The sequence below is a fragment of the Rattus norvegicus genome, chromosome 3, assembly GCF_036323735.1.
Source record: "Rattus norvegicus strain BN/NHsdMcwi chromosome 3, GRCr8, whole genome shotgun sequence".
NCBI classification, from domain to species: domain Eukaryota; kingdom Metazoa; phylum Chordata; class Mammalia; order Rodentia; family Muridae; genus Rattus; species Rattus norvegicus.
This window is the reverse complement of record NC_086021.1, coordinates 136,439,331-136,462,595: the sequence shown is the minus strand read 5'-3', so window position 1 is coordinate 136,462,595 and position 23,265 is coordinate 136,439,331. Positions and strand designations below refer to the sequence as shown.

At 44.8% G+C, this 23,265-nt stretch overlaps 1 protein-coding gene across 2 annotated transcripts in view; it reads right to left on the bottom strand.

The window, feature by feature from the left end:
• The window catches only part of Mertk (MER proto-oncogene, tyrosine kinase), a 106,431-nt gene that overhangs the window by 35,771 nt on the left and 47,395 nt on the right, over nucleotides 1-23,265 (bottom strand). For both annotated transcript variants that reach the window (XM_063284527.1, NM_022943.1), the window contains 4 exon segments: nucleotides 18,910-18,996; nucleotides 17,126-17,241; nucleotides 11,321-11,504; nucleotides 5,321-5,472 (listed from right to left, as the gene is read on the bottom strand). In XM_063284527.1, coding sequence (XP_063140597.1) covers nucleotides 5,321-5,472; nucleotides 11,321-11,504; nucleotides 17,126-17,241; nucleotides 18,910-18,996 — 539 coding nt within the window.

Here is a 23,265-nt window from a genome sequence, read left to right as displayed (position 1 = left end):
GGGCAATTGGCAACAGTTGGGAAACAGGTCATTGATGATCCCATTTTAGGGGTGGAAGTATGCATCAATAACATAATGACCTGAAAGCTACCTGGTAGGCATTTTAGAGCAGATTTAACCATTTTCTCTATATAAACCCTTAAATGGTAGTATAGCTTAAAAAGCATTCACACCACAAGAGCTGGGCACCATGGTGGCTATCGGCAATCCCAGCTGCTCAAAGACTCAAGTGAGAAGGCTACCAGTGTACCTGGTACGAGGCAAAAGCCTCGTCCATGTCAAACAAAGACCCTCATGCAGGGGCTGGAGAGATGGCTCAGAGCATTTGCTGCTCTGCTAGAGGACTGGGGTTTGGTTCCCAGCAGCCATGATGGGTGCTTGCTTCAGCGTCCTCTTCTGTCTTCCTCAAGCACCCACACACGAGGCACACATTTACACAGACATGCACCCACCCACATTCTTAAAAAAAAGTCTCAAAACACCAATACAGCACTGTGGTCGTGATCCCAGCACCCAGGAAGCAGAAGCAAGAACTCCGTGAATTTGAATTCAGCCTGGTCTACCCAGCGAATCCCAGGTCAGCCAGGAAAACAGGGAAACTGTTTCAACAAAACAGTACTAAGGAAAAAAAAACACCAAAGGATGTAATGTAGTCTTACTGTTTGGATGTGCTCATATCCATAGTGTCCAGTCCTTTTAATTGAGTGTGGGCACTGGGAAATCGATTTAAGACTGGATCACTAAGTATCTACCACACATATCCTGTCTTGGTGAGTACAGAACAGAACCATTTCCCAGCAAGCAATGGTCCATGCAATGTGTGCTCTGGGCCAACTGCATATTTCTTGTTTAGTGAGCTTTCACTGTTCACCAACATAAGGTGAAAACAAATCTACTAGCTTTTTTATTTCAGGAAATGAAATCTACTTCATAATATAGCTCTTAAATGCAATTTCCCATAATTATTTTAAAAAGTGACATTATAATCTTTTGGGGACAAGAAAGTAACAGTACATCTTTGGAAAGAATTTCTTTTTTTTCCTTATGGGCGTGGCTTGGGGTTAGGGTAACTATACTATTTTGTTTTATTATTATCAAATGGCTTTAACATTACCAAATATTGTATAAGAACTACACCCTAGAACCGGTAACTGCATCTAAGAACATGGTCCATTCCCAGCCCCAAAGAGCAATAACTTCAATGAGGAAAGAAGTATTACATAAAAATGTGTCACATGAAGTAACAAAGGTCACTTGTTAAAGGTGCTCGGGTTCATAGACACTGAGGACCAACTCATACCTTCCTGTCATTACTTCTACTGAGTTCACACCTTGGAGCCAAGTGTGAGAGTCTGCATTAGGAAGAGAGCCAACGGCTGCTGGGAAGTAGCAGATAGAGGGCTCTGAGAAGGCCTGGCCTTACAGTCAGGCCCTTGTTCTCACCCCTAACCTCTAGGTCCAGGCTTTGTGGCTCTGGGTGAGTCACTCAACACCTCTCAGCTTGTTTTCTTGGGTGAAAACTGAGGTGACTGTCTTTTTCACAAACAAGTTCCCTATAAAAAAAAGTGAGCAATCTGGCAAATAATGAATGAATGAATGAATGAATGAATGAATGAATGAATGTCTTAGATTGTGTTCATCAGGGTGCTGTGCTTCTGGTCTCCCTCCTCTATAGCTGAGGGCCTCCTTCAGCATCGGTCTCATAGCAACATGCAAGCCTTTGTGCACAGGAGGAAATGAAGCTGTCTAGCTTCCCAAAGCAGTGACCCACTCAAAGACTACCTTCATATTGAACTTCTCCTCTAATTAAGTCAGCCATCCTTGATTGATTCCTGGCTTTCAGACATGGCTTAGAACCCTGGCCCATATGCCAATATCTCGAGAATCTTGTCTATTTTCAGGCCTCAAAATTATACCCACTCACATTCCCTGCCCTTCTGGCAGAGAGAGAGAGAGAGAGAGAGAGAGAGAGAGAGAGAGAGAGAGAGAGAGAGTCACACCAACATGCAGACACCATGTGAACTCAGGAGTAGGAAGAACAGAGGTCTATGTCCAAGGGAATACTAAGTGTGCTCCAACTTCCCTGTGATGTTAAAGAAGTTGGTTCCATAGTGTGTGTGTGTGTGTGTGTGTGTGTGTGTGTGTGTGTCTGTGTCTGTGTCTGTGTGTGTGTGTTAGTTCTGGGGATCGAACCTGGGTCCTGGTACATGGTAGGCAAGTGCTCTATCTCAGCCCAATCACATTGTTTCAAGACCATAATAATCTCTGTTGAGATTTCCATCTGATCTAAAACCTCTACCCATGGCAACCACAGATTAAGCTAGCTTCAGAGCTAGACTCCCCAACAATGGGCTCCATAAATCCCACACGTGTGGAAATGAGCTCCCCCTAACCTTCGGGTAATTCAGGGCCCAGGCTTATTTACTATAGACTATTGAAGAGGCTTGAGCTTTGCTAGATTACACTGTAGGTCTTTAGGGAAGCTGTACGTCGGGCTAGATTACACTGTAGGTCTTTAGGAAAGCTGTACGTCGTACAACATTTGACCATCTTATTTGCTCACCAAGCCCTTGTTTTCATGGAAGGTCTACTGATACTTTATGAGAATGGTATAGGGTGGGAAACATTAGTCTACATTTGTCAAAGGCTGTCCTATTCAGAGGAACATTCTCCAGCTTGTTTAGATGGTGTAGCAAATTGGGTCCAAAGCATGACAGATGCCTCCAAAGGAAGGGAAAGACCCCGAGTTCAGACACTGCAGACAAACAGGACTCCAGCTTGAATAAGAGCACACTGGCACTCGTGCCTCACCTTTGGACTTTGAGCTCTGATTTGGAAGGCAAGGAACATCGAGAGAAATAAAGAAAAAAAAAAAAGTAAAAATCTTCACTTAGGCATAAGAAATATCCAAGCAGCCAGATGAAAAGTTCCTTGTCTAAATGCCTAAATGGATCTCAGTGCACAGATCATAATTCTGAAGGATACCGGGAACACAGCACACAGCCCAGCACACAGCCGAGCACTGCTGGCATCCCGTGTAGCCGGCCCTTGGACCAGCGTCATTCACAACATTTCTATCAGTAATGGCCTTCACAACAGAAGGGTGGCTTTCACCCATACCGGAAGCAGAAGGGATGGATGGCCAGGCATCGGTTGGCCTTTTGAGCACCAGATGTCTGCTATTGGCAGTCAATAGTCACCACCAATAAAGGAACATGACATTCCTACTTGTTTGACACAATGATGTAACGCAAACCACGCAGACACCTCTTCCAAGAAAGTTCTGAAATTACACAAATCCGAAACCTTATTTATTTTAGCTGTCAGTCAGAAATTTTAGAAATGTCCAATTTCCTGCCTTGCATAAGAAGAAGTAGCTAAAAGTGCAAAGGAAAGTATAATTGTGCAAAGTCTAAAAGTGCAAAGGAAAGTACAAGTGTCTCAGCCATGGCCTTATGAGATGCAGAGGGTCCTGAAATGAAGTGATGCACGCCCAGGTCACTGTAAACATCGTTTCAGCCTGGTGGGGGTGGGGAGCCTTCTTCAGGAGCCCCTTTTTGCTTCTCGGTTCAGATCACAAGACAAAACCTTAATTGCAGCAGGCGAAGTTTGCAAAGTCATGTGACCAACTCCGCCTGTTATTGTCACAAGGCACAAAGTACAGAGTGGGCGCAATGCAAATGACCTCATGATCGGATGACTTGACCTCCACAAGGAGGTAAGATACTGAAAGGTCACAGCCTGAACTGTGCCTCTATTGTTCTCCAGGGGACAGTCCAGAGGGCAATGAGAATGTAGGGCGAGGCTGGGGGTGAGTGGCAGTCATTAGGCTCTGGGGCCACTGTCATTCATGAAGGTTTCTCCATCACTCAAGTGCACAACTCAAGAAGTCCCCGTTAGGAAAGAGACTTTCATCCCAACCAGAAGGAACAGCTCTTTAAACACACTGGCTTGCTTTAGAGCACATATTGGTCTGCTAGTATCTTTTGCCAACAAAGAAAGGTGAAATTCCTACTGAACTGGTCAATTACCAAACCTTTCTGTTCTACACTAAGAACATGGTGGAAATGCTACACCGACTGAACCAGCTACTCTCCTAACTCAGCCCAAGGAGAAAGGCACCTCACTTTGAGACAGTGGGACAAATGTCTTGGAACAAGACGAGGGAATGAGAGGCTTCTTATGTCAGACTGCTAAAGATACTTGGTTATCATTCACATGACAGAAACATGGATGTCTAAATCTGAGTATTTTTCTTCTATTACCTCCTCACCTACTGTTTCCAACAGCCTGTTTTCTTATAGGAAGGAAAAGAACAAATCCTAATTGTCCTTTTGGAACAAAGCAATTTTTATATGCTTTGGACATGACAGCTTGGGCCAGTGCTGTTGCTATTCACTTGCTTACCCTGTTCTTCTCTCTCGCCAAAACTTTCTGTGACGTCCTAGACACATGTGATAAAGAGGCTCAACATCGGATTTACCAGCAGGGTTAGATGGAGGAGGAATATGATAACACAAGAGACATACTTTCCATGGGTACAGTAAGGAGGAATCAGCTCTGTTAGTGACACCAACAAAGCCACTTTCTCTGGTCTGATTCCTATTGCCCTGACAAACACCGTGGCCAAAATTAACTTGAGAAGAGGAAAGGGTTTATTTTGGTTTATACTTCTAGGTAACAAGAAGTCAGGGAAGGAATTGAAGCAGAAACCATGGAGGATGCTGCTTAGTGATTTGTTCACTGGCTTAGGCTCAAGTAGTTTTCTCACACAGCCTAGGGATAGTGCTGCCCACAGTGGGCTGGGCCTTTCCACAAAGAGAAGCTTGCTGAATCCTCTCCTCTGGAGGCTGTTTACTCTGCCACTCTCTATAAGGCTAAGAATGTGCTATGACAATCCTCTTCAGGAAAGAATCTTCAGAAATTTCCATGAGGCTATCAACTGCCAGGATGCTAACTAAGCTCTGTAGCTCCTGACCGTAAGCTACCATCACTGGAGAGTCCACAGTACCCTTCCTATAACAGCCTAAATTCCTGAAGGCAAGAGTCGCATGATAACCCAGATACTCTTGAAGTACCTATTTGCTGATAAATTAACGAAAGGGTAAATGAGGTACTGAGCAAAGCCCCCAAAAGACTCCACAGAATGTTCTAGCTTTTTTAGCCATCTCTAATTTTTACCACATTGCTTGTGTGCCATTGAAGGGTGCCTTGCCGTGCTCCATCATACTGAGTCCCACAAAATGAAAGTTTCTGAAGCAGAATACCATCAACAAGTCAAAAGGAAATGACTAAGCGTGCTTTTAGGGTGCAGACTTACGGAAGTCCCCGCACTCTCCCACACGTGAGATATCCGGTAGCCCACCAGTTCCCCATCCTGCCGCTTAATTGGAGGCTTCGTCCATCTGATTTCCAGGTTGTTGCTGGATTCGTTCAGAAACACAGTGATGTTTAGAGGCGCCACTGCTGGAGCTGCAAGAGAGAGAGAGAGAGAGAGAGAGAGAGAGAGAGAGAGAGAGAGAGAGATATGAAGGACCACAAGGAACATAATATGCGGTTTCATTTTCTTCTTGGTTGTTGAGTGTTTGGGTTTCAGATATTTTATGAATGACCCAGACTAATGGTCAATTCCTATCTTCTTTGCAGTTAGGGACCATTGAGAGCTGGGCGGTGACACAAGCCATCCAGTAATCCCAGAATCCCTGGGGGCCAAAGCAGGGGCATCACAAGTCCTGGGCCAGTGTGGGCAACTTAGTGAAACTCTCAAAATAAAAAGTAGAAGGAAAAAAAGTCCCCTGAGAAGAGGGAAGCAGGCAACACAGCTCAGCCTGAAGAGGCAGGAGGATCTCTGAATTTGAGACCACCATGGTCTACAGAGCAAGTTCCAGGACAACCAGCACTAGAAGGAGAAACCCTGTCTTGAAAGACTCAGAAAAGTACCACTAAAGAAACCACAGGAGTTTTGTGCGCCGGTTGTATGTGGTGATGGGGATTAAACCCAGCTTTGTGATGTTGATAAGCAGCCTTCCAAGTAAGCTACATCCTGGCTCTCATGTAACTTTTTACAAGAAAGGGTTTTGGGAGGCAAAATCCTCAAGTTTCACTTGCTGTTTTAGTAATGTTATAGACGCCCAGGGTGTTTATAACTCCCGGGAAGGAGGAGGTTGGTGCTCGTGGGTTCCTCCAGTAGATACCTAGGGCATTGGAAGTGAACGAGGCTGGACAGCGATAAGCTCTCTGTGTCCGGAATGGGCAGGCAGGGAATACTGAGGAGCTCAGAAGGAAGCTGCATTATACAGTCCAGAGGCAGCTTACTGCTCCGGACAGTAAGTCAGTAGTGACACTAGTTGGTGAGACTGAAGCGTTTGTATAGTCATCCCTCGGTATCTTCAAGGGATTCCGACAGGTACCAGCATTCCCAGGTGCTCAAATACCTATGTCCTCCCATGACCTTTAAGTCATCTTTGGATTGTTTCTAAACAGTACAGTGCAACTGTTATAAAAATAGATGTTGTTTGCTGGGTGGCAGGGGTGCATGCTTTTAATCTCAGCACTCGGGAGGCAGAGGCTGCTGGAGCTCTACCGAGAGAGTTCCAGCAGCCAGGGCTGCGCAGAGAAACCTTACCCCCCCTCACCCCCCCTCAATGGCTGTTACGTTACATTGTTTAGAGAATAATGATGAGGGGGCAGGGGAAAGCCTTTTCATTCTCAGTGTGGATGCAACTGATTTTCAAATGTTTTCCATCCTCAGTTACATCAATTTTGAGGATGTGGAGGCCTGAGGATGTCTATAAACGAAGCCAACGGCGTGTTGTGTATGCATATATAAAATAACTTAGAAAACAAGTCAAGACTATTACTGCAAGCTTTGGTGGGTGAGGATCTTCCTAGGAAGACCAGATTGGCCTCAGAATCACCGTGGTCCACCTGTCTCCGAATTCTGGGATTAAAGCCATGAGCCAATATGCCTGACTTTTTGACCAAGTATTTTATTCCCAATAATTTAATCTACATTGGGAATTATACTCATCATTGCATAATAACAACAAAAAACAGGATACATGCAATATTCAGGCAGAAATTATAAGATGAGTTTTGATACATTTCCCAAGGGGAAACTTACTATGTGGCCACTGAAGGAGTTAGGTACATTATGTATATTGATATGAAAAATACCCAACAATAATAACAAGAGACAACACAACGCCAATGGGGTAGAAGGAATGGCTAACAGTACATATTACTACAAATCACACATGTCTATATCAAGCACATATGCTTGTGTTTGTGTACATGTAGACAGAGAGGCTATAGGCAAACCTTCAGTGTTGTTCTTCAGGAGCTGACCAACTTGCATTTTTCTGTTTATTTTACTGGGATTCTAAGCACACATCACTATGTCCAGCTCGGGACTGAATACAGCCAAGTCTTTACCAATAGAGCTGTTCCCAGCTCCCATATCAACCCACTTTATAAATTAAAAACTACATGTCTTACCAATGGAACAAGAAATATTACTAGGAACACTATATACTGGACCATTACCTATAGTTGTATTCATAGATTAAATTATACATCTGGGATATGTTTGAAGAGAAAATAACAGAAAAGATATCCCAATCCCCTTCACTTCTGCTGCATCCTCAGGCAGGATGAAAGTTGAAGACATTTCCTCCTGGGAAACGTCCTATGGCCAAACCCTACCCGGGAAATAACTTACGCGCTTCCAGATCTGTTGTAGAATTTAATAATAAGCAGAGCCAGCTAAGCAGGTCTTTCTGTCTGAAAACCCGTGTGTGTGTGTGTGTGTGTGTGTGTGTGTGTGTGTGTGTGTGTGTGTGTGTGTGTATGTGTGTGTGTATCTGTGTGTGTGTGTATCTGTGTGTGTGTATCTGTGTGTGTGTATCTGTGTATGTATCTGTGTGTGTGTGTATCTGTGTGTGTATGTATCTGTGTGTGTGTGTATCTGTGTGTGTGTGTATCTGTGTGTGTGTATCTGTGTGTGTGTATCTGTGTGTGTGTATGTGTGTGTGTGTGTATCTGTGTGTGTGTGTGTGTGTGTGTGTGTGTGTGTGTGTGTGGTTTAAAAGACATGAGCTCACAAGGCAAAAGGAGTCAACCACAGAGGATTTTCTACACATAAGTGAACACTGAAAAAGAATTAGGAATCATTAACTCAACAAGCTAATTTCCCACTAAGAACCATAAAGAGGTTCAGAGGTTGAGGGCCCACGCACTGAATGGGGGCTAAAATTTGGAAGCCTTATTGAAAATTTGATTATGAGGCGATTTGTCCTCTACCCCATTCCTTGACACTTGGCAGTTCTTCCCCAAATTGCCACAGGAAACAAGGTAGTTTATTCTGAGGTAAAAGCTGTTGGTATGAGAGCATGAATGCACTGGAGATGTGGTAAGAAGTCTCACTAAAACCAGAGAAGAGCAAGTTGGTTCCCCAAGGGAGGAGGATTCTGTTTCTTCTGCCCCCTTGACCTGTTTCTTACATCAGTACCATGCTCCTATTTCTGAGGCAGAAGACAGCAGACTTCTCCTCTTACCCATGTATTTACAGAGGAAAGAAAAGCAGGAGGACAGGCTATCCTAGAGGAGTCCCAGTGAGGATCCAGTATTGATAGCATAGCAGAAGCCAGAGGCCTCAAGCCAGACTGAGGACTCAATGCAACGAACATTTGCGAGCAAAGCTGTGTGGACAAAAGGGTGCACTGTGGGATATATCATGTCACAGCACCGCTTCCATGGCAAGATGGGTTTTTAATTGTTGTTTTGGGTGGGGAGGTTCCAAGTGTGGAGGGTCGATATGGAGGGATGGAGAGGTGAGTGGAATTGGGGTGCATGGTGCGAAATTCACAAAGAATCAGTAAAAAGTTACAAAGGAAAAAGAAAGAAAAGCAGGAGGCATCTGAAACAAACCCTGGGATCTTCATCCATTCAACAGACAGTGAGGCCTGTAAGTCCCACCCACACTCACAGAGTCTCATGCAAATCGCCTCTGGTTCTTCACGCTTCAGGGAGAAAAGACAGGTCAGCCAAAGTCTAGGGGAACCTCCCTCAGAAATGTCATGGAACAAATACATATGGGACAGAGCAGTGCATGCACGTGCACCCATACACACATATTGGGGAATAAACCAAGAGAGATAAATGTAGGGCAAGGCAAGAGAGTCTCCATGATGACTCCAAGGGAAGATATGGGAAAGAGTGGTAAAAAAAGGACCAAAGGCATCAGTGCCCAGGCATTCAAAAGGCTGAAGACAGTGTTAGCACCCATCAATCAGACTGGAAACCCTTATGATTCAAGGTCATTTCCCAGACCACATAGAATGGCCTCATCTCTATAGCAGTTAATAACCAACCTTATTCTGAGCAATGCTGTGGTCTTCTTAATCAACAAATCTTAAAAGCAATACCCAACAAGACGAAATAGTGTCTCACTGGATCACCTGTGTGCTAAAATAAAGCTCGCCACTTACAAGACATTCTTCGAACTAGGTAGAATTCTCAGGGTACTGCCTGTACTAGCCATGAAAGATTATCCATACTGGGCATCTTAGTTTGCGATCGCTGTGATCAAACACCATGACCTAAAGCAAGTTGGGGAAGAGTTTATTTGGTGTACACTTCCACATCATAGTCCATCACTGAAGAAGGTCAAACAGGAGAGGGATCTGGAGACAGAAGCTGATAGACAGGCCATGAAGGAGTGCTGCTTACTGACTTGCTTAGCCTACTTTCCTGTAGAACCCAAGACTATCAACTCAGGGATGGTACCACCAACCAATGGGCTGGACCCTTCCCCATCAATCACCAATTAAGAAAATACCCTATAGGCTTGTCTACAGCCCAATCTTATGGAGGTATTTTCTCAATCGAGGGTCCCTCCTCTCAGATGACTTTGGCTTATGTCAAGTTGACATAAAAAGAAGCCAGCACACTAGGATACTAAGAAATCAGCACAGATAGAATAAATGTTAGAATTATCAAACAATCTCATTAAAACAATTATCCTAACTGTATTCTATATGATCATATAGACAAGAATCTCAGTATGAGAGATAAAGACTAGTTAGGGTTAGTGGCAGACTAGGTATTGAACAAAGTAAGAGAATTGAATCAGAGGAGATAACAATAGAAACTCTCCAAAGGAAAAATAAGGAGAAAAAAGGGGGAGGGATTAGCAGAGCACCATTGCATCATGGGACTTCAAATGGTTGGCTATGCACCTAGCTGATGTCCTTTAAAAAAAAGGAGGGGTAAAAAGGCTAAAAACATACGAGGCATGGAGATGTGTAGCTCAGGGATGGATGTTTGTATAATATACATAGGGTCCTAGATTTAGTCTCCATTACTGTGTGGGCAAGATAGTAGGCCAAATGTTCCCAAAAATGATACAAACTATAAACATATAAATGCAAGGAGTCTAATGAACTTCAAGAACAAGGAAAAATAGGAAAATAAATCTAAAGTTAAATTGTTCAAAACCAATGCTCAGGTGAGAAATGGGACAAAGTTCATCTTACATACAGAGGGACAAAATCAGGTTTACCACCAACTTTACAATGGAAGCGAAACAAGAGAGGAAACAGTGGAACATTGTAATAAAGAGAAGGGAAAAGCAAGGACTCAATCCCAGCCCTTAAAAACAAAAACAAAACCAACACTGCACAGCTCTTTCTGCTGCTGTGATACACGCCATGCCAGAAGCAACTTGGCAGAGGGAAAGGTGTGACTTGTCTTATACGTCCAGGTCACAGTCAGTCACAGAACCTCAGGGCAGGAACCTGCAGCAGAAACCACGGAGGAACCACTGCTCGCTGTTTGGATCCCTGGCTGAAGCAGGAGGGTTTCTAAGAGGGAGGCCGGTCTGGTTTGCGTAGCAAGTTCCAAGCAAGCGTGAGACCTTGTCTCAATCAGTCTAACTAGGTCACCTCTAGACAACTGTCAGGCTAGAATTTTATTTAATGAAAAAATAACTTTCTCCTTGGGTTGCCGAATAATAACTGTGCATTGTGAGTTGAAAAAAAAAAACAAAAAACAAAACACTGGCTTTAAAAATGGTATCACTGTCTTCCCACTTAAAAGAAAATGTTACATACGTTTAGTACAGATAAGGTTTTTTGTTTTGTTTCTGCTTTTTTTTTTTTTTTAACTCAAGCCTCTTAAAGTACTAAGGAACTATTTTTTTTTCCTATTTTATTGGCCACTCCACTAAAATGCACCAAACAAGCAGAGTCACAGGACAGCAGGCTATTGGGAAAGGCTTGTCAGATTGGGGAAACTGGTCATTGTGTATCGCAAGAATTACCTCCTTCTGTAGTGCTGGCCAGGATCCAAGGGCTCACTGCAGACCAGCCAATCTCATTCCGACAGGACACAGTGACGCTGTAATTAGCCAGGGCTTGCAGCTGCTGGACTTCATACAGATGTGGCGAAGCAGAGGTATTAAAAACCATGACTGAGCCATTACTCAGCTGGTCAGCTTCCTTGACCTGGATGAAGAGTAGATGTGGAACAGCATTAGTAAGACCTGTGAGGGGGAGGGGGGATCAGACTCGGGCATGCAGATGTCGGCTGCACGTAGCCCTTCCTCTGTGCTGGAGGAAGGACCTGCTTCCATTCAGGACACACACAAAATTCCCCATCAGCATTGAGTGTGTTAGTCATGTTGCTCTGGCAACAACTGACGCCATCAGGAAAATGTCTATACCATGGAGTTTCACTGCGGCAGGCAACAGACAGACAGTTACTGTGATGATTATATTATTACTGTATTAATGATATGGACTCAAATAGAAAGTAGCCCCCCCTCCCACTTCTCCCAGATCCACTTCAGTTCTTAATCCATTCTTCTGCTTCACAGTAGCTGGCCCTTTAAATAATTTCCAGACCTTGTTTTAGAAGGTGGGTTTCTTGGCTTTTGTCAGCATTGCTGTTTTATGATAAGATGAAAATCAAATGCCAAATATCTTTCAAGCACATTTTCAGTACTTCATAAGGAGTGCCACCGTATCTTGCATTTTACCATAGTCTGTTTCGCTTCCCACTTCTGACTCGGTACCAACAGCTTTGCTGCGATTTTATGATCCCTATGCAGTTTATCATGAGTTTAAAAGCTTACGACGTGGGGTTGGAAGCACGGCTCAGAGTGAAGAGCACTGGCTGTTCTTTCAGAGGACCTAGGTTGGAGTCACAGCATCTACATGCTTGCGAGCGTGGGGTTTAGGCCCTCTGGAAGAGCAGGAAGCATTCTCAATCACTGAGCAATCTCTGCAGTCCCCTTTAAAAATTTTTTATTAGTATGTTAATTATCCATAATATGGGTTTCATTATAACATTTTCATGCATGTATATACATGTGTTTTGATTATAGTCAATTCCCATTACATTCTCTTGTTCACTCCACCCTCTTCCAGGTCTTGGTCTCTCTTCTATGGTTACGTCTTTTTTAAAAAAAATAGTATTTATTTTTATTTTATGTGTATGAATGCCTTGCCATGCATGTATGTGCACCATACACATGCCTGGTGTTGGCAGATGTCAGAAAAAAAGGCACTAGATTCCCAGGAACTGGAGTTTCAGGCAGTTCTGAGCCTTCCGGTGGGTGCTGGGACCTCAACCTGGGTCATAGCGAAAGTTAAACAATTCTCTTAACACCTGAGCCAGCACAGTCATGGTCGTGTGTGTGTGTGTGTGTGTGTGTGTGTGTGTGTGTGTGTGTGTGTGTGTATGCGCGCGCACACACACACACACGCTTGCACTCATGCACGTAATGGGTTTCATTAAGATTGTTTACAGAAGCATGGGCGGGGGGTTATTTACAGACCCATGTGTACCCTACTAGAGGCTATACTACTGAAAAAAAGGCTCTTCCTCCCTCAGCAATCATCAACTGCCTATGAATCCTCAAGGAGTGAGATTCCATGAGCTGCTCCTTCCTGACCATTGCTAACTGCCTATCCATTCTCAGGGAGGAGTAAAGCTGTATGAACATCTCCCTACTCCATGACAGGATGCTGATGGGCCTAGTCTTGTGCAGGTCTTGTGCATGTGACCACAGCTGTAGAATTTGAGAATGTGACAGCCTTTCCATTCTGGGAAGACAGATGAACTCCCAGCACTATGCCTCGTTCCTGGTAGAACCATTAATCGGGACTGATAGAATAAATATGGGACAAGGGATTTATCAGAATGCCTTACAGGCTGCAGTCCAGCTAGTCCAACACTGGCTGTCTACCAGTGCAAAGTCCAAGAGTCCAGTAATTGTCCAGTCTATGAGGCCGGAGGGCTCATCTGGTCTTCCCTTGAAAGAATCCCAAAGAAACAGCCTCTGGTGGCAGTGAAGGAGTGGACTTGCCAGAGGGAGCAAGAGCAGCAGGCAGAGTGAAACTTCCTTCTTCACATCCTTTACACAGGCTGCCAGCAGAAGGTGTGGCCAGGATTAAAGGTGGATCTTCCAACCTCAAAAGATCTGGATTAAAAGTGGGTCTTTCCACCTCCATTGATTTAATTAAGAAAAAAAATCCCTGGGAGAAAAATCTTTAACCCAAAAATGAGTCCCCCTTAATAAGGAGGTGCAATCACAGGTTATGGGCCTACAGTGTCGTTACGTCAGGGTAGGTGTGCGTGCAGTTTCGCACAGGACCGTAAATAGACATTTTGGAACATTGTGGAGTCCCCTGGTAGATGCCACGAGGTGGAGTGGAGGCTGAATTCCACCTCTGACTCAGACCCTGTGGGTGACAGGAAGGTCCCAGCCGGCCTGAGGCTGAGGAGCCACCACTGTTCCAGAGGCAGGGGCCATGTGCTTATCTTGGGGTGGCTTTTTGGCAGAAATGACTTTTTGTTCTTTCATATTAAACTATGCACAGACTTCCTGGTGAGCAACCACTAAAATTAAGGTGGAAGAAACCTTTGGCTCTCTGCCCCAATCCCACTTCCGGAACCTTCTGTGAGCTTGTACAGGCAGGTTCTTGGGGGGAAAAAAATAGGATTTCTAACAGGCTCTCCTCGGTGGACCCTGGGGGGAAAGGAAGGAATGGCCAGAGCACGTGAGAGAAGAGTTAAAAACAGAAATGGAACATGTGTCCCAAAAATGGTGAAAGAAACTATAGTCAGGATCAAAGGAAATGGAAGGGTGTGTCCCAAAAGTGTGCAGCCCTGAATGCCATCCAAACCATTCGTTTGTTACCGAGTTTAAAATGGTGAGGAACTAAAATCCGTGCTCAGTCCCTCCAGGAAGGGGACAGACTGTATACAACTCCTAGACTCCACGCAGGGCTACCACAGAAACAAAGGATGCTATTAAGTGTGAGGTTCAGAGAAGTCAGAAAACCGAAACCCAGTTTTTAATATAGGTAAATATCAAGATTGCCTGTGTCATTTAACTGGCTTTCCTGTGTCATTTGCTGATTTAACAACCCCACCAGAGAAGAAGGGAGAAAGAGTTAGCTGGTGGTTTGAGTGCAGAGTGACCACATCTGGCACCACACCGTCCAAGGTGGCTAAGGGAGGCCTGCCATTTGTGTGCCCTGGGATACTTTTTTTATATAGTCCACAGCTATGAAAAGCCACAGCAAAGTCAGAGGCAATGGGTGAAGTTTGACTCTTCACCTTCTGGAGTGACCTGCTACTTCTAGCATTCAGCCGTCCTGCCCCTCCTCACACCTAGCCTCTTGAGGTGGTCAGGGGAGCCATTGTCTCCGAGTCTCCTTTAAGTTAGCCACTCTCACAAAAGAACACTTCTACAACTGGTTTACACCATCTCTAGTGCTTGGCAGTCTCTGGGATAGGACATCCGCTATGTCATTAAATAAGCCTTACTAAATGTTAAGTGACTGAAAACATGCTAAACATTTTCTAATGGAACATTAGAAATAAAGAAGAAGTTGAGGAGATGGCTCAGTGGGTGGATGGAACACTGGCTGGACACCCATGGAGACCCTGTGCGAATCAGAAGTGCCTACGTAAAAAGCAGAATGTGACTGACTGCACACCCAGTCTCGTGTAACCCCAGGGTGGTGGGGGCAGAAGCAGGAGCCTCTCCCGGGCTTGCTGACTGCCAGCCTTACTCCAGGCTTCAGTGACAGACCCTGTCTCACAGACTAGGCAGACAGCCTCCTCTGCCCTCACACATGCATGTGTGCATGTACCTGCATATACACATGTGAGTATATCACACACATACGAGAATAATTCTTTTAAAGATTTAAAAGCACGAACTTAGGCACATTCCTAAATAATCAAGAAGACAAAAAGGAAAAAGACAAAACAAAACCAAGAAAGAAAACCCTTGAGATGAATGATAATACAGCAAACCAAACTGTCCTGGGGCACAGCTAAAGCCATGTTCACAGGGAAATGTTTCGCACAGACGTGCAGCATAATTGCTTATAGTAAATTTGTTTTCAATGAGGCATGGTGCCACACACCTATAACCCCCAGCCCTTTGGAGGCAGAAGCAGGAGGAACAGGAGTTCATGGTTATTTTTGGCAGCAGTGAGCGGAAGGCCACTATAGATGACACGAGGCTGACTCTGTCTTAAAAAAAAAAAAAATCATTAATCAGTCGATTGGATTTTCTGGTGAGGGACGGTAGGCACAAGGAGTGCACTGAGCTTTACAAATAAAGTTAGGCAGGAAGGAGCTAAGTAAGCAAGGCTGGGGCCATAGGGCGAGGAGACTATTTAAGGGATAATGCTTGGGGGTTGGGGATTTAGCTCAGTGGTTAGAGTGCTGGCCTAGGAAGCGCAAGGCCCTGGGTTCGGTCCCCAGCTCCAAAAAAAGAACCAAAAAAAAAGGGATAATGCTTGTTTTTATTTTTCAGAGAAGGAACAGCTGTCAGATAAGAGTAGGAGGCACCAAGGGCAGAGAAATTAATTCCAGTTGGTATGAAAAACATCTGGCTAATCAACACAAAATTCTCTGGAAGTCACTTCTCCAAACTAAGCTGGCACGACAAGCATGCTAGGCTCATTTGTTTGTCTTTTTAAAATCTAATTTCATTTATTTGTTTATTATTAATTATTACCATCATGGGGGGCATTGTGGGCCATGATACAGGAGGGAATGTCAGAAGGTGATGTTCAGGACTCAGTTCTCTCCTTCTACTGTGGGATCAAGCTCAGGCTGTCAGGCTAGCTAGCGTGGCAACTTGCTGGCCTGGTTAATGACTTTTATTTGCTTATTGTTTGTTTTTTGAGACAGGGCTTCTGTGTTGCCTTAGCTATCCTAGAACTCACTCTGTAGACCAGACTGGCCTCAAACTCAGAGATCCACCCCTCCACAGCTCCCCTTCAACCCCCCCTTCTCCCCTGAACTAATGCTGGGATTAAAGGTGTGTGCCACCACTTTCCACTAGTTAATGGGTTTTTAATGAGAAAACTAGATATTCAGGAAATTAAGAGTAATTCTGTCCCTATGCATGACAATGAACAAGGCAGAATACATTCATACTGTCAGCAGACAGTCTCTGAGTGACTTACACAGTGTCTGTTCTGACTGTGGAGTTAGGACCTCTGACAGTGTTTCTGTTTTCATGAAAGGAGCACTCAGGAGTACAGCTTATACCATGGACAAGGTATCATTTAGGGTGGCCCACCCATATTTTTCCTAGCCCTGTTTCAAAGTAACTTTCACTAATGTTAAAAGGAACTGAAGCTTGAACAAGGCCAGCAAACCCACTCCTCAACCCCCGTTTCCCTAAGAGACAGTGGCTAAGGGACTTCGTCTATCAGCATACATGACCCACCTTGGGTTGGTACAACTAACTGTCCTTCATACCCCAGCCCAGGATGAGTTGCTCTGGGAGGCGTGTAGCCTCCTGGACCTTTGATCACAAACCCGTTCTCATTCAGGGATGAGTCTGGATAATTTATAAAGAATTATCCCTGGCTTCAAGACCTCTGTCCTTGGAAGCATGTTTCTCTCCTGCTTGGGTTCTGGGCCATAATGGAGCACCGTGGCCAGAGAATCAAAACACCCATGATGGATGCTGAGGGGAACGGAAGAGATTCTGAGTAGAGGTGGAGGTAGACCTTCCATGCCTGCCGTGGGGAGGAGGTGGGAGAGTCAGAGAGCACCACACAGCAGCGCACAAACCCTGGAGCTTTACCTGAATGCTGCAGTTCTGAAGTGGGGAGTAGCCATCAAACCCTGGGACCCAGGAGACCAGGATGCTGTGCGCTGTGCTGTTGAGGATATGGACTTCAGTGGGTGGGGAAGGGATGACTACGGAAAGACAAGACACGCACAGAATCACAATTCTATACCACAGGAGGCTGCGAGTATCATACTAGTCAAATCCAACCTGTGGATCATGACCCTTCTGGGGGGGTCAAACAACCCTTTCACCGGAGTTGAAACCTAACATTAGAAAACAGATATTTACATTACTATTCGTAACGGTAGCGAAATTACAGTTATGGAGTAGCAATGGAATAATTTTATAGTTGGGGGTGACTATGGCATGAGAAACTGTGTTAAAGGATCGCAGCGTTAGGAGGTTGAGAGCCACTGACTTACACAAAGGGGATCTTGGTTGCTCTGATTTAAGTTTTAAGGTAAATGAAGGTCAGAAACACAAGTTTGGCCTCAGCACTGGGGAGAGGGACCAGAAGTTCAAGGTCACCTCATCTTAAAATTAGCGCATAGAAATTCCACAAGCTTTGGGAATGGGATAGAGTTTTAAAAGAAAGTTTAGGTGAGATTCTAAATGAAGTACACAATTTAATGTGTCCCATTTTATACTTGTCTAAAGTATAAAACTTAGAGCAGTTTAAACCTTACACTTAGTAAATAGGTCTTTACAAGTCTACACCCACGAGCAGATTTCTGAGATTCCCAACGTGCCTTTTGAAACTGTAATAGCGGAATTTATGGAAGAGGAAGGAAGTTATACACTTCCTCCAGGAGTCACTTTTAGTTTGTTTGTTTTTTTTTTTTTTGCAATGAACCTTTATAAAATAAATGCTGTTTCATATCCTTCATCTAGTCCGTTTACTGAAACTGAAATCAGACTCTTTAGAACTCCTTCTGTAGTTTTAAATCCCCTTCCCTGAGCATGCCCAGCCTTTAACTTATCATCCAGCATATTCTAGCATATCTTGGTGTTGCTTTGATTTCCCAAGGATAAGAGGAAAGAACCATGAACCCAGTATTTACTCTTCGCTATCTAAAGATCTATGTGACGGCAAAATATAAAATGTGTTTGAGTTTCCATGAGTAAGAACGGTGATATAAAGATAAAATAAGGCAGAATTTGCTTGTGGGTTTTCCTTCCCTTCCAAGTTTAGTGTGTCAATACCTGTTATTACGGGAGTAGAGGGACAGGGTGAAGGACTGTGTCTCCACTAACATCTGCTTTGGGCTCTGTTTCTATCAATCAACTGCCCAGTGAGCTCCCACCTAGTGAAATGGGAGGTAAGATGGAGGGAAAGGAGGAGACAGACTGGCAATCCCCCTGCTCTCCGCTCTCTGCTCCAGTTTTAAGTCTCCCTCTTGTAAGATTTGGCTCCGTTGACCCAGTACCCCCCCCCCCCCAGCCCACCTCTGGGCTGCTCAACGGTTAATGGGAATAAGTATGAGATGAAAATGGGAAATTGAAAATGAAGGTAAAGTTTCTAGCTTATTCTTGTGCTAAGCAGAACTACATTAGCTCATGCTAATCGATGATGTATGTGCCAAGAACTGCTATGAGTGTAATACTTATAGTAAATGACCAAGTTTCAAAAATAAGTAGGCTTTGTAATTACCCTGACTTTTTTTTTCCCAACACTGACACCAAAGAGGAGAAGAGGCTTGTACAGTGTTACAAAGAAAGCCATGGAGTAACCAGACTCAATCCTGTGCCCCTCGCAAGCCTCCTGAACCTGCTAGAGCCCTGGCCTTCCTGCTCACCTTTGATGTTGATCTGTACACCCTTGGACACCGTCAGTCCTTTGTCGTTGTGGGCCTCACAGCTGAAGACTGCGGTCTCTGTCAGACCTGGGATGGGAGGAGACACAGGAGATTAAAGGCAGGTAAACAGGTGGTCCTGGGCTAGAGACCTTGGCTTTGCCAGCTTTTATTTCTTGGCTCATAGCTTCTAGCCTAAAATGTAAAATCAATCTAAAGAGAAAAGCATAACTATTAGAAAACCAACCTGAGACGACACCACAGGTACCCAAAGCAGGGCAGCCCTGGCCCCAGAGGCGGCTGTTTTTGTCCCTTCAATCCCTGAATGCCAAGGTAGTGCTGTTCAGACTTTTTTGAGTTGAGTTGGGGGAGAGGTTGAAACATGGTCTATCTGTGTAGTTTTGGCTGTCCTGGAACTCACTCTGTAGACCAGGTTGGCTTTGAACTCACAGAAATCTGCCTGGCTCTGCCTCCCAAGTGCTGTGATTAAGGGGTGTGAGACACTATGCCCAGCCAGACATAGTCACAAACACAACAGTCAACACACAAGTACATCTAGGCAATGACGGGTTACATCATAAAGACACAGGAACCAAGGAGAAGAATTGCCAGTGGTGGAACACTGGAGGGAAGTTTTCAAGTGGATTTTTAATTATGTTTTCCCAACAACTTAAAGAACCAAGAACAGTTGCTTCTGGAGCAACTTCTTTGCGTATTCACTTCCTCTTGGGGGAAACGCTCCTATTTTATATGGTGGGTAAAGCAAATAATTAGTTATCTGGAAATGAATGTTTTATCTTGCACCCCTAACTTGCATCTATAAAGGATGCTTGTGAATGACTACTCCACCGGAAGGGGTGTCCTTATATCTTCTGTGTGCTTTCCCCCTCACTGCGAAAAGTATGCAAGGCCCCTCAGACATTCTGATGTCTACGTCCCAAAATGTTTCATGATTGAAACAGCTGAATAAAATGTAATTGTAGAGACCTAGAAAGCTGCATAAAGTCTAGGAACTTGGGCATACCTAATCCCCAACTCCACCTGCAATATCTTGACACAGCATCACCTGCTGGAATCACTCCTCCTGCAGAGTCTAAATTTTCCACTTCTATGAAGTCTATTTTAATAGCATTCATATGTGTGCTTGAAAAATCTCTGAACAACAACCGTATGATTCTTTCTTTTGGATTGATTATATTTATAGAAATTATTAGGAAACAATTAATTGGTATAAATAATTCCATGCTTTCTTCTGTCAGTGATGGGGATGCAGCCCAAGACTTCATGTATGATAGACAAGCTACATTTTCCCCCCCAGAAATGTTATCTCCTTTGCCAGATCAAATTGTAATTTTCTGTGCACGCAGTTTAGAAAGTTCTGAACCCTGAGGTGCCATAGCAGCTCCTCTCAGAGTCGGGTCCACAGACTCCAGGAGGTGCCAGGGACACTTGCCCTCAAAAGTTAGCTTCTTGCCATAATAGCAGTGTCATTTCCCTTCCATGCTCATCATCTCACCAATGCAGGAAGGAGTTTTCCAGAGAGTGATGTCATACGAGGACATCACAGTCTACCAGTCAGTGGAACTCGGTCTGGCATATCCTCTTTTTTTTTTTTTTTAAGTTTTCCATTTTACTTTCTAAGTCCGTAACCAGATAGGCATAACTTGTACAAAATTGTTTTGCTTTTCAACAATTTTTCAACTCTTAAAGGGCTCCTGACACCAAATTCTTTGAGAGTTGCTGTCCCACTGGGGCTCTGAGAGAGGGGCAGGGGTGGGCTCTTCCTCCTGTGAAAGGAGGAAGAAATGAGAGGCAGGTGGCAAACAACAGCAAGTGCGCAAATGGTGGGGCTTTGATTGTGGGAAAGAGGATGAAGACAGTGAGGGCCGAGACAGGGCCCACAGTGCACGGGGGTGGGGGTGGGCTGGGGGGATGGGGTGGGGAGGGCATTCTGCCGTGTTCCATGCCACAGCTCCGTGTCATGCTGCAGTGTCCTCAGAACCGATGGGTCTTGGGGTCTTGATCTCCCTGGGGAGACACCCATCCTACCAGCTCCTGAGAGCTTGCAACGCTTGGCTCTTATTTAGGAAAACCACGTTTCGGCTCCATCACAAGGAATTCTATTACTCACTCACTCATTTTATCTATCTATCTATCTATCTATCTATCTATCTATCTATCTATCTATCTATCTATGTTTCTCTCTTTCTTTCTTTCTTTCTTCCTTTCTTTCTTTCTTTCTTTCTTTCTCTCTCTCTCTCTCTTTCTTTCTTTCCTTCTTTCTTTCTTTGATGTAGATGTCTGCACGCCAGAACCTATCTATCATTTGACTTCAGTTACTCTTATCCCAACTTTTAGGAAACATACATGGAGTACGAACTAAGAAAATCTCATTCCGTGCTGAGTGAGGCAGGAAGAGCCGGCCCTCCGGCGAACCATGTTTATTTCGCTAGTATCCCGTACTGCGCTGAAGCTCCCCGGAGGAGCGCAGTCTGCCAGCAGCACTGTAGCACTGCTCCTGGCCTCTAAGGTGGACGGACGCACAAGTGCTCATAGGGAAGCTGGCCACTGTGCGACTTGATTTTAGATCAAGCAGGAAGTCATTTTCCTCTTTGTGTTTTTTTTCTCCCCAAAGTTTACACAAGGTCAGAAAAACAGTTTGTAGCAGATGTCTCAGCAGCGTAAGGTACTCACACCAAACTGAAACTCCCAGAGATCAGTGCCAAGGCTTCTCCATGAGGGCAGGGGGTTGACCCCGACAAGCCAACAGATGCAAGCAGACAGAGGTGGAAACCCATCTAAATAAAGGCAAATTTCTCTACAACTAGACTGGCACTTACAGCTTCAGGGGTATCCCACCTCCACCCAACACTCCCAGTCTACACCACCCCCACCCCACCAGGTATTCCATTCTCCCACAATCCAGGGACAGACAGAACTAGGACCTCATTCATTCTAGGTTACTGCTCTACCGCAGAACCACACCCTCGCTCTGTGTAATTTTTTCCCTTATGGTTTTTGGTTTAGTGGCAGTAGTGTACAAACCAAGCACAGCCAGACTAGCTATACAGAGTACTCAGCAGAAAAAGCCAGCTCCTTCTCCCTTGCTTGGTCCCCTCTATGCAAGTTAAAATAAACCTGAGAGTTTTATAGTCCAACTCCTTGTGGCTTTCCTGGGTGAACAGTATCTGTGAGTCTCGGGTCTTCCTCCCACAGATCCTGATTGCTCCCGGTAGAGAATCCACAGTGCCTAAGACCTCTTCCTCCCCACCGGTCCCCTGGGCTCTAGTGAAAGGCTTTCCTTCCCAAGCCCCAGGCTGATAGTCGATAGCTCTCTTGCTTGCCCCACCCCAGTCATACACAGAGACACAGGACACACGGACACACACATACAGAAACACACACACAGACACACACAGACACACACACACAGACACACACACACACACACACACACACAGTTTGAGAAAATGGCAGCCTGTGACCCAGACCTGAGGTATTTTAAGGAGCTTTGAGGAACAAGATGTTCCCTAGAGGGAAGGACAATCACAGTTGCTGAGGAAGCAACTTCCAGGAGCAGTTAGGTCAAATCTCTGAGTTCTGGATTAAGCAACCCTGAAATTTAATGAAATAAACAACCCTGTGTGTTCATCTTTTTTCCCCTGGAGTCTGTCTACCCAAGAATGAAACACACAGAACATACTGTATGGTAAAATGGCGTATTACTTGGAACTCTGGCTGCCCTGGTTTCATCCACTCAGTAAATACTGAGTACTGATTAGGTACCAGCACCCCCTCCTGCCCCCCAGGAGGTCTTTAATTCCTGTCCCTTACAGCTCAAATCCCCCCACACCCCCAAACCTCCAGAACAAAATGAAGCAAGACCTGAGAGAGAAGCTGAATGCTGTGCTGGAAGGTGGCAGGAAGGTGACAAGTACTAGAAAACCCCTGAAGACTGGATGGTCTGGGTGGGTGGGGAAGCAGGCTGTGATTTTCAAGGGAGGGAGAGGTTAAAGTTAGAGCTTTGAGAAATGCCTCAGGGAAATATCTAGGTTTAGGGAATAGCCTGGGGGAATCCTAGCATATAAACTGCCCAGGCCTTTTTCCAGAGTAGGGGTGGGGGTGGGGGGTGAGGAGTGGGGGTGGGGAGAGCCTGGAGCTCTAGAGGAGGACTGACAGATTTGGCTTTGTCGGGATTGTTCCAGCTGACCTCGGAAGAACAGACTTTAAGCAAGTTCCCGATTACAACAAAAAAGGCTTAACAATGCAATGGGGTTCAAAGCGAACTGTTTGGTAAGCACTGTAAGACTGAGGAACTGAGTTGTATAAATTCTCACTGTTGTGGTTAGTATGAGGAAT